The 12,340-nt window shown below is 41.6% G+C and overlaps 1 protein-coding gene across 3 annotated transcripts in view; it reads left to right on the top strand.

Annotated features, from left to right (window-relative positions):
- The window catches only part of LOC127583981 (lactase-like protein), a 38,616-nt gene that overhangs the window by 21,375 nt on the left and 4,901 nt on the right, over nt 1-12,340 (top strand). For 2 of the 3 annotated variants that reach the window (XM_052040455.1, XM_052040454.1), the window contains one exon: nt 7,620-7,746. In XM_052040455.1, the coding sequence (XP_051896415.1) occupies nt 7,620-7,746 (127 nt within the window). Of the gene's footprint in view, nt 1-7,619; nt 7,747-10,231; nt 10,432-11,998; nt 12,063-12,340 lie in introns of all 3 variants that reach the window. The other variant, XM_052040453.1, reaches the window with a different exon arrangement.

Raw genomic sequence — 12,340 nt, 5'->3', positions numbered from 1 at the left:
TCTAAACTAACCCTGCTGCCCTACTTTGCCAGTGTGCGCACTCACCAATCACAAATTAACTCTGATCTGCTCCTTGGCGCCTGCCTGCTAATTACGCTTTCCAGCCTCCAGCTTGTGTGGCGAATTCAGGGGCATCAGTCCACCTTCAGAGGAAGATTCTCATTAAAATGTTGAGAACTCAAATGGGAGAGAAACTTTTGTGTTAAGTGCAGCTCCAGTAAGTAGACAAAGACAAAAAAAATCTAACATTGAAAAGATATAATAGGCTTTATCTCAGATTATTATCCTGATAGGAAGGATGCAAAGGAATTTGGGCGTAGAAAAGAAACTGTTCTTGGAATGAGAGATGACAGATACAAGGAGAGATTGGGACTGTTCTCTTTGCAGCTGAGGGGAGATCTGATAGAAGAGTACATAAAATGATGAGGGGTCTGGATAGTGGGAGGCTGCTCCCCCGGTGCATCTTCAAATTAATTTGAGCTTCCAGAATGCCACAACCACCAACCCACCCCTCACTGATCCCCATTCCTCATCTTCATCTCAACTATATAGCAACCCTCAAAATCGAGCCAATTACCCAACCATCTAATTTTGGTTCCCAATCAAACTGTCTTTGGAATCTAGCATGAATGTCCTGAGCCAGTGGAGCTCTGACAATGTCATGGACCCATCCAGTGGGGCAAATGTTTGGACCATCCTACAACTCTGCTGCCAATTGCTGAGCCAAAAAATTGAGCTTTGTATTTTGTTGGCATGTCAGTTTTGGTGTTCTTGTGGTACAAGGTACTGATTTACCTTTTCCACAATATTCTTGTAATAAACAATAATCTGGGTTTAAAAAAAACTCCTTCAAACATATAGGTATATGAATTAGGGGCAGGAGTGTGACCTTAGCCCCTCGAGCCTGCCCCACCAATTAATAACATCATCTACCCATGGTATTACTTCGCCCCCTTGCTTCTGAAGAATCCTATTTTTATGCCTTAAAAATATTCAAATACCCTGATCCACTGCCCTTTGTGAACATCTGAGAGGAAAAATAAATCACCTCATCTGCCTAAAAGGGACAATCCCTTATTTTTAATCAGTGACCCCTAGTTCTAGAGGAAGCAATCATGCCACATCTACCCTGTCATGACCTCTCAGGATCTTGTACATTTCAAACAGGTCACCTCTCACTTCCCTAAACTCCAGCTGATTCAAGCTCAGCCTATCCAACCTTTCCTCATGAGACAACCCAACCATTTCTAGATATTGGTTTAGTAAACATTCTTTGAACTACTTCCAATTCATTAACAGACTTCCTTAAATAAAGAGGCCAATAATATGCACAGATGTGGTCTCACAAATGCCCTATGTAACTGAGGCATAATTGTCATACTTTTTCATTAAAATCCCCTCTCAATAGACATGGACACTGGGGCAACTCTCAGCAGGTCAGGCAGCATCTGTGGAAAGAAAGGGTCTGAGGTCAAGGGTCATTTGAAGTGTCTTCCATCTGAAACTTTACCTCTTCCTCTCCACAGACACTGTCAGACCCTCCGAGTTTTCCCAGTACTGTTGTTAATTCAGATTTTCAGTGTCTGCAGGTTTTTTGATTTTTAAGTGATACCATTCTGTTAGCTTTCCTAATTACTTGATGTACCCACATACTAGCCTTTTGTGAATCATGCCCTAGGACACCCAGGTCTCTCTGCATCTCAGAGCACTACAATCCCTTGCCATTTAGATACTTACTGCAAAAATACCATATCCCATATTTCCTTATGACGGGGTCATCCATGCCAGCCCACAGAGCGATCCTGTTCTCCTCCAATCTTCCCTGCAACCTATTCTCCCCACATTCCCACAAACTCCCCGAAATTCTACCACTAACATGGCAGAGCCAATTTACAGCAGCCAATTAACCTACCAACCTGCACATCTTTAGAATGTGGGAGGAAACTAGAGCACCTGGAGGAAACATATGATCACAGGGAGAATGTTCAAACTCCACACAGACAGCAGCCAAGGTCAGGGTTGGACCATGGTCATTGGGAGCTGTGAGGCAGCAGCTATACTAACTGTGCCATCTAAATAGACAATTCCTCATTTTCCCGCATTATGTTCCTTTTTGCCAGATCTTTTGCTCACTTGTTTAACATTGTCCATGCCCCTCTGTAGCCTCTTTATGTCCTCTTCACAACTCACCTTCCTCTTATCCTTGTAATCGGCGTATTTAGCCACCACACCTACGATGCCTTCACCCAAGTCATTTCTATGAAGTGTAAGATGTTGAGGCCCCAGCACCAGGCTGCAGCACGCCACTCATGACATCTTGACAACCGGAAAAAGACCCGTGATCGCCTACTCTCAGTTTCTTGCTGGCTAGCCAATCTTCTGTCTGTGCCAATACATTACCTCCTACAACATAAGCAGTAACTTTTTGCACTAACCTTTGGTGTGGCATCTTATCAAAAGTCTTTTGGAAATGTATAGATCCATTTAGTTCCCCTTTTTCCACTTGTCACTTCAAGGAATTCCAATAAATTAGGCAAACATGACTTCAATTTCACAAATCCACATTGACTTTGCCTGATTACCTTGAATTTTTCTGTGTTTCCTTTTTATTACATTCTTAATAGCTTCTAACATTTTCCCTGTGACAGGTGTTAAGCTGACTAGCTTGTAGTTTCCTGCTTTCCATCTCCCTCCCTTTTTGAATAAAGGAGTTCTGGTCATTGGAGAGTTCTAGTCATGCAGCAGTGGCCCTTCAGCCCATCGAGTGCATACTAACCATTAACTACCCACTTACATAATCTTACAGTGTCCATGTTTTGTTCTCCCCATATTCTTCTCAGCTTCCTCCAAATTCTACCACTCACCTACACATTAGGGGTAATTTGCAGTAATCAATTAACCTACCAACCCACACTTCTTTGGAATGTACTCAGGCACCCGGAACAACCCATGCAGTCACAAGGGAAAATGTGTAAACTCCACAGATAACACCCAAGTCAGGATTGGACCCAAATCTCTGGCACTGTGAAGTGGTAGCTCTACTAGTCAACCCATTACATTTGCTATTTTCCAACCTCATGAACCTTCCCTAAATCCAGGAAATTGAGGAAGTTAAAATCAATGCATCAATTATCTCAACAGCCACCTTTTCAGACCCTAGGATGAAAAGACCCTAGCCTGCAGCTTCCAACACTTTGCTCCATATCACTTTCTTGGTAATTATAACTTTCCTTAGTTCCTCTGTCCCTTACAGTTCCAAGTTGCAGCTTTCTTTTGAGATGTTATGTGTATCCTCTACAGTGAACACCAATGCAAAATGTTTAATTCATCTGCCACCTCCTTATTTTCTATTGTTAATCCCCAGATCCACTTTCTATAGAACCAATGTTCACATTGTTAACTCTTTTTAAAATATCAACAGAAACTAATTGAAATTTACAAAATTTCAGTAGACTGGATACAAGGAGGATACCTTCCCTGACTGCGGAGCCTAGAAACAAGGGTCCAAAGATGAGGTGGGCTGTTTCAGACTGAGATGAGGAGAAATTTCTTCACTCAGGAAGTAGAGAAACTCTGGAACTCTTTCCTCTGGTGGGCTTATGGAGTTGTTGAGTTCATTCAAAACGGAGACTGATAGCTTTTTGGATATTAAGGAAATCAAGGGATATGGGGATAGTGCTGGAAAGCGGCAATGTTGAGCCATCATCTAGATGAATGGCAGAGCAGGTGAGGGTACAGATGGCATATTTCCTATACACCATCTGCTTTTGCTTTTTTTGACCAATTTTTTGTACTCTATCTTTGATAATTTATTTGTCATTGTTTGTTGTTTTTCATATTCTACCACCTGGATTTGCACAATTAGATGCTTTTTCTTTAAAATTTGATGCTATATTTAACTTGTTTAGTTGTCTTTTACTTTTGGAATGTATCCATTCAGCATATTCTGAAAGATCCCCTAAAAGCTTGCCATTGCAGCTTGATTGAGGATCCCATTAATATGTGGGGAAAAAACCCCAAAATGTACAAGTTCTGAACTCTGTTTTCATTCCCGCATCACAGCAGTTGGGTTCTTGCAGCATTATGGATGCACGAGAACAAACACACCATTAGTCTTAAAATGTTCTTGGGAAATGAGCGTCACTGCCTCACCCAGCATTTGTCACTAGTCCCGAGTCATCCAGGAAGATGGTTGTGAGTGGTCTGTGAGCCACTGCAGTCCATGCGGTGGAGCTGCTCCCGCAGTCCTCTGGGTCGGTAGTTCCACAGTTCTAACCCAATGACAACACGTCCAAGTTGGAGGGTGTGCAACGCAGAGGGGAAGTTAGCTTCCAGCACTTGCTGAAAAAAAAACTGCAGGTGCTCAGCTTTGCAACAAAACCAGAAATGCTGGAAGAGCTCAGCCAGTCGAGCAGCATCTTTGGAAAGAGAATCCAATTAATATTTCAGGTTGAAGACCCTTCATGACAAAGAGTTAACTGGTTTCTCTTTTCACAGCTACTGCTTCACTGGCTGAATTCTCCCAGTGCTTCTGTTTTTGTTCCATCCAATTGTCCAAGATCTTTTGGGCTGTCAAGAATTGGGAGGTAGTGATGAAGAAGCCTCATTAACTTGCTGCAGTGGCGGTTATGGTGGATTTCTCCACTGTTCTACTGGGATTCATTACACAGACTCAGGAGCAGAGTTGTAACTGAAGCTCTGAAAGATGAAAACTATACCATGCATCATTGTCAAATCACAAAGGGAAGCATAGAAAAATGTCTTTATTATAGGAAGCAGAACAAACAACATTAAATACACAAATAAAACAGCAAAGATACACAAAACAAAATTCTAGGGGAAAATTTTAGAGACAATTTTGTTAACACCATGGATTTGAGGTGAAGGGTAGGTGCAAACTCCAGCTGCAAGTGCATCTGGAAAAGAATCAAAGGTTGATCTCATAAGTTGCATAATATGTGGACATACCATTATTTTTATATAATGACTCATTAGATCTTCATTAAGACCTCAAGATGCTGAACATAAAATAAACTACTTTCCATCATAATCACTGTACGTAGTTGTGGCAATTTGCACACAGCAATTTCATTTGTTGAGAAGTCACTAGCTCTTTGTCCAAGAAAAATCACGAAGCACAACATTTAAAATAACACACCATGTGATTGATCCCCTCCAGTAGAAATGGTCAACAATGCTAGACCTGTTCTGCTCTGTCATGACCAACTTTAGAACAAAAATTAAAAAGCCAGTTCAGATGAATTACACTAATTAAACAGTATTATGTCAAGTTTACCTAGTTTTGGATGCAATCAGAAAAGTGAACAAAATGAGGACATAATGAACAGCTCACATTTTTGGGAAAGTAAGAGGTTTTGATTTGCAAAATCTTTTTCTAAACTTTGGAGAAATAGTAGTTTAATGGTTGGGTCCACCATAAAACATTTAGCACTTTCTGTAAACTCTATAATGCTTTGTAATTTCAAGACCTAAGACTTAAGTCATGGGATACCAGCCTAGATTTACTTACAATGCTGGGATGAAATATGGCCCTCAATTTTAATATTAACCTACTTATTTTAAGCTTTTAACAACTACTAACGTTTATTACAATTTTAATATAGAAAATAGAAATGAACATCACAATATGCTTGACGTTATCAGACAAAGGTTTGGACAATTGTGTGAATGGGTGTTTAGTTGGAATTGTGTGAAAAGTGGAGAGGCCATGGATGAAATGAATTTGCTCAGGAATAATAGGACAGATGAGAGGAAAGCCAAAGACAACTGGGGTTCAGAGCAAAAGTAGGAGGAAGACATGGGAAAGAACAGAATGTATGCTCTCAGTCTTGGTAGTTAAGAAATCCATAGGTTCCATTAGATTTGTTAGAGGAAGGAATTGAGAGGGACAGGAAATGGAAACAAAGTAGCAAAGTCTGTAGCAAAGAAATAGTCTTTGGTGTCCAGAAAGATCCTGGCAAATTCAGGTTTTGGCAGAGGAGACTCGGGTACAATACCATAGAACCATACGGCACAAAACAGGCCCTTCAGCCCACCATGTTGTGCCGTCCATCAAACCACCCTCACACTACCTAACCCCTTCCTCCCGCATATCCCTCCATCTCACACTCCTCCATACGCCTATCCAACAAGCTCTTGAACCTGTTCAATGTATCTGCCTCCACCACCACCCCAGGCAGTGCATTCCATGCACCAACCACTTTCTGGGTGAAAAACCTCCCCCGACATCTCCCCTGAACCTCCCACCCATAACCTTAAAGCCATGCCCTCTCGTCTTGAGCATTGGTGCCCTGGGAAGGAGGCGCTGACTGTCTACTCTATCTATTCCTCTCAATATTTTATATACCTCTATCATGTCTCCTCTCATCCTCCTCCTTTCCAGTGAATAAAGCCCTAGCACCTTAAGCCTCTCCTCATATTCAATACTCTCCAATCCAGGCAGCATCCTGGTAAATCTCCTCTGCACCCTCTCCAACGCCTCCACATCCTTCCTATAATGAGGCGACCAGAACTGAACACAGTACTCTAAGTGTGGCCTAACTAGAGTTTTGTAAAGCTGCATCATCACCTCGTGGCTCTTACACTCAATCCCACGACTTATGAAAGCCAACATCCCATTGGCCTTCCTAACTGCTCTTTCCACCTGTGAGGCAACTTTCAATGAACTGTGAATATGAATCCCCAGATCCCTCTGCTCCTCCACATTGCCAAGTACCTTGCCATTTACCCAGTACTCTGCCCTGGAGTTTGTCCTTCCAAAGTGTACCACCTCACACTTCTCCGGATTGAACTCCACCTGCCACTTGTCAGCCCAGCTCTGCATCCTATCAATATCCCTCTGTAAGCTCCGACAGCCCTCCACACTATCCACAACACCGCCGATCTTAGTGTCGTCCGCAAACTTACTAACCCAGCCCTCCACCACCCTCATCTAAGTCATCTATAAATATCACAAAAAGTAGAGTACAATGGAGCCTGACCTGCTGTAATGAGATCGAGACCTGAATGTTTCAGTTAGTAATCCAGTTCAAAAAATCAAATCCAAACGACATGGACTAGAGTGAGAGAATGATTGCTTATCTCCAACCTAAAAACATTGTAATTAAGGGAAGATTTGAGCAATTTAGGGCCCGTAATGGCATCCTGGAGAATGTGGAGCCACTGGCTAGGAAGTCTGAGAGTTTGGAAACAAAATAAGGATTAGGAGTTTTGAGAAACAAAGTAGTTAGAAGTAACCTCTGGAGTAAAGAAATAAAGACACCTTATCCATGATGACCATACAACGACGACATTTTAAAATGCCTTTACTTCCTTACATCCATTGCACAAATTAGCAGGAAGAATGGAGATTACTACTTATTGCCAAATAACCTGTCCCATTGTGTAACTGTTAATTCTCCCACTGGTTCTGATTACATCCAAACTGTTTCCAAGGGCAGATTTTGACTGCTGAGTCGTCATTTTTTGTTTACAGGACAGCAGAATATCCCATTTTACTGCACCTTTTTTTTGCTGTGCTAACCCACTACCAACCATCCCTCTACATAAGAAACTGAAATTTTGATTTGCAATGCTTTTTGTTTTCTGATTTGTTTCAGAGTCGCTATGGTAACCCGAGGATCTATGTGACAGAAAACGGAGTATCGGAGAAATGGCAGTGTACTGAGCTGTGCGACAAGTGGCGGATTCAGTACATGAATAATTATGTTAATGAGATTCTTAAAGGTGGCTTCTTCATATCAAAATAACGCACTTTCTATAACGAACAACACGTTAATCAATGAATTAATTGCTATTATTAGTGAACAAAAATTAGAAGGCTGGAAGAATTTCCTTTTAAATGAGATTTGCTAGTCTGCTGAAGTAGGGACGGTGGCACAGCAGTTAGTGGTGTCACCTCACACCTCCAGCAACCTGGGCCCAATCCTGACCTCAGGTGCTTATTCTTCCTGTGACAACGTCAGTGTGCAGTTCCCTCTCGCATCCCATAGACATGTTGGTTGGTTACTTGGCTACTGTGGCCAAGGATTCAAAAATGATGAGTTAATGGGCACAGTAGAGAAAGTTGCAGGGCTACAGGGAAATAAGAAAGGGAATGATGGGATTGCTCTGCTGGGAGCCAGGGGACTCAATAGGCCAAAAGGCCTCCTGTGTCACAATAAGTGAGTAAATTCCTGTTACTAAAACTCACAACAGTGCCACGCAACCTGGCCCAAGTACCCTCAGTAAGTCCTGCAGCTTCAAAGTGGGTTAACGGCAGAGAAGAGTTAACATTTAGGTATTAATGGCTCCAAATGTTTGGTGTATTTGGATGTTGTATAAATATTTTGTACCAGGAAATTGCTCAGACAGTACACAGATTATAAACAACACAAAAACATAAGAATTAGGAGCAGGAGTAGGCATTTGGCCCCTCTGAGCCTGCTCCACCATTTGCCAAAATCACAGCTGATCTTGTATCTCGTGTTTATAATGTTTCCCCACACTATTCCCATATCCATCAGACTCCGACAGATTTCTCGATATAAAGTTTCAATGAGATCACCCCTCAGTCTTGTAAACGTTACACAGGTCTGGACTACTAAAACTCTATTCGTATGGTAAACCTGCCATGCCAGGAACCATGGCAAATACATCCTTTTTTAGGTAAGGAAGCCAAACTGTACACTGCTCCATTTGTCATCTCATCAAGTTCCTAATTATTGCAGCAAGATATTTTTGATCTTGTAACAAAAACAACATGCCATTTACCTTTGAACTTCCTGGTGTACCAATGTTATCTCTGTGATCTGTGTACAAGTACACCTTGGTCACTTTGAACATCACCATTTCCCAGTCTGGCACCATTTAAAAAAAAATTCTGCTTTCTGGTTTTGTGCACCCAAGTGGATGGCCTCAGTTTTTCCACATTATGTTCCACTTGCCATGTTCTCAACCTTTAGCTTGTCTGTATCCCTCTGACACCACTTTACATCCTTCTCCTTACTCAGCCAAATCAGATATAAATTGTGAATAGCTGGGGCCCAAGCATTGATCCCTGCCTAACCCCACGAGTCACTCTTACGCCTGTTAACCAATTTTTAATCTATGCCACTGCATTACCACGATTCCATTTGATCCAACCTTGTTGAGCAACTTATCTTTGATAAGTTGAGATCTTATCAAAGGCCATCTGAAAAACACCACATCCACCAGTTTTCCCTTCTCTACTAACCAAACCCTGAAAGAACTGCAATAGCCAAACATGATTTTCCTTTCGTAAATTTCTGCTGACTATTCAAACTTGTTATTTCTTCTCTAGGGGTTCTAATATTACATTGTTCATTATAGATTCGAGCCTACTACTGACTTAGGCTAACAAGACTTTAGTTCCCCCTTTTCTCTCTCACTCATTTCTCCAATCTGCAGGAACCATTCCAAAATCTATTAATATTTGGAAATTATAACCAATGCACCCATTAATGCTCTAGCCATGTTATAGTTCCTCTGCCTTTTCCATATTCCTCTTTATAACTTCTTCCACCTATCTGTAAGGGGCCATCACTTGTCTTTTCCTTTCTCACTAATTTACTCTCATAGTCTATCAAACTGGTCATGATCCAGTAGCTGGCAGCAGTGCTTGGTCCGCATTGTTCAGCAGCTGAACAAAATCCAACCATGCAGCAGGAGTTAGACCACCCTGCAGCGCGAGAGAGCAGGGGAGCGAGGGTGAGCATGAGGGGAGAAAGAGAGAACAGAAACACAGGAAGCAAAGAAAGAGCAACGACGGAGCAGACAGTCAGAGAAAGGGGTGGGAGGGAGAGAAGAACTGACTTTGTTTACGATAGGCAGAGAAAGGAGACAACATGATACAAAGGTAGGAGGAACAGCTACTTTTATCTTATTATTAAGGCAACAACTCATTTGCTTTTTTTTAAAAATGTGCTACAATTGAGAGGAGATCGGGAATGATCAATTCTGACAGCCTTGACAGGGAAAAAGACGATTTGAAGTTATTTCAGTATCATCCAACCAAAATAAACAGACAATGCTAGAACTTTACAGTGGGATTGGGCATAAACCTTTTGTTCTGACTGAAAGTTTGCTGCTCATGCTTTAATGAAATTTTTCTTTCTGCAATTCCTTGAGGTCATTGTGAATTTCTAGCATTTCCTGATGTTAAATCAAATGATTTTTTTTTGTAAACATGTGTGATTTTGAAACCTTGCAGCTGTTAAGGATGGTGTTAAAGTGAAGAGTTACACATCCTGGTCACTGCTGGATAATTTTGAATGGGATGAAGGATATTCGGAAAGGTTCGGCCTTTACTACGTTGATTTTAAAACCAAGCACAAAAGGAGGTATCCCAAGGCTTCAGTTCAGTATTACAGGAAGATGATCAGTTCCAATGGATTTCCCAACCAGAGAGAGGTGAGTACCACTGATTGTTTGATTGACAACAATAATGCTCATATTTAGTGATTCATTGAGTTCATTAAGCCATTTAATCATTTCAATGGTTTCTCTGCATGAAATTGATTCAAATTTGGAAGAAAGAAAGTGCATGTAGTTCAGACCGAGAGGTGATCTTATAGAGCTGTATAAAATGATGAGGGGCATAGATTGGGAAAAAGGTTTGAGGGGAATGATTTAAGAGGAACTTAAGGGGCAACTTTTTTTTTACACAAAGGGTGGTATGTATGTGGAATCAGCTGCCTGAGGAAGGTACAATAACAACTTTTAAAAGACAATTGGACAGGTACATGGATTGGAAAGGTTTAGGAGGTTATGGGCCATACACTGGCAACTGGGACTAGCTTGCATGGGGCATCTTGGTTGGCATGGACCAGTTGGGCTGAAGGGCCTGTTTCTGTGTTGTATAACTCAGTGACTTAAATATTTAATGCAGAAGCTGCTGGAAGAGGAATGGGCTGCTGAGAGAGTTTTTGAATCCAGCCAGGTGGGCTGGCCTTGCAATTTCCCATCTTGCTTAATGAACCCTGATTCAATAACAGATTCAATGCATCTTGTGATGCTCTATTTTATTTTGAATAATTAGTAGGAGAGAAAGATAAGATATCTTTATTAGTCACGTACATCGAAACACACAGTGAAATGCATCTTTTGCGTAGAGTGTGCTGGAGGCAGCCCGCAAGTGTCGCCACGCTTCCGGTGCCAACATAGCATGCCCACAACTTCCTAACCCATACGTCTTAGGAATGTGGGAGGAAACCCACACAGACACAGGGAGAACATACAAACTCCTTACAGGCAGCGGCCAGAATTGAACCCAGGTCGCTGGTGCTGTAATAACATTACGCTAGCAACTACACTACCGTGCCTGCCCTATCGATTTAAAATGAAAGGCAGCTGTGGAATGTAAAACTTCAATGTGTGTTTCACTCCCACAATCTTTAAGCGCTTTGCTATTATAGATTAGATAACTCCTAGCATGAAAGCAAAGAATGTACTGACATTGGACAGATACTCAGTATAATTTAACAGTGGCATAGTAGCAGAGCTGCTGCTTCACAGCTCTAGCAACATGGGTTCAATCCCGACCTCCAGTGCTGTCTGTGTAGAGTCTGCATGTTCTCCCGGTGACCGTGTGGGTTTCGCCAGGGGCTCCAGTTTCATCCATGGCCCAAAGACTTGCAGGTCAGTAGGTTAATTGGCTACTATAAATTGCTCCTAGCGTACAGGTTGTAGGATTGATGGGACTACATGGAGAACCGGTTACAGGGAAAATTAATACAGAAGTGGAATTACTCTGTGAGCAGGCATAAACTCAATGGACCAAATGGCCTCATATGGCAAGGAAATGTGGAAGAAACTCCAGCATTATCAGTCTGAGCAGGGGATTAACCAATTCCAGGAAACTAGCAACATCAGGTGTATTATTTAGCTGTAACATTGCTTGTCCTCTCCTTAACTGCAGAATGTTGATTCTTATACAAAGGATTTTGATTAAACAAGCTTTCTACTTTTCTCTGGTTAGATTGAAAGTTGGCTGCGCAAGGCTACAGAGGCATGCTCAACCACCAATGCACTGCTTGCTGCAGGTAGGTGAACACAGTTATAATAGCATTTCAAAACAATCTTGAGCAAGACCATTTAGCCTATCATCTTGCTCCAGCCATGTACAGTAATTATACACGACATTTTTCTGGGGGTGCCTAGCAGCTGATAACTTATCTGATAGGACACAAATGTCCCTCTGCCATTTTGCAGAAGACAAGCAAAGCAGTGTTATTATTTCTATAACTGCCTCAGCATTCAACAAAGAATAGTTGCATGTTTATCAAAAATACAGGAAACATGCTATACTTTTGTTCAATAA

The sequence above is a fragment of the Pristis pectinata genome, chromosome 28 (genome assembly GCF_009764475.1).
Source record: "Pristis pectinata isolate sPriPec2 chromosome 28, sPriPec2.1.pri, whole genome shotgun sequence".
NCBI lineage: Eukaryota > Metazoa > Chordata > Chondrichthyes > Rhinopristiformes > Pristidae > Pristis > Pristis pectinata.
This window is presented reverse-complemented; position numbering and strand designations above follow the sequence as displayed.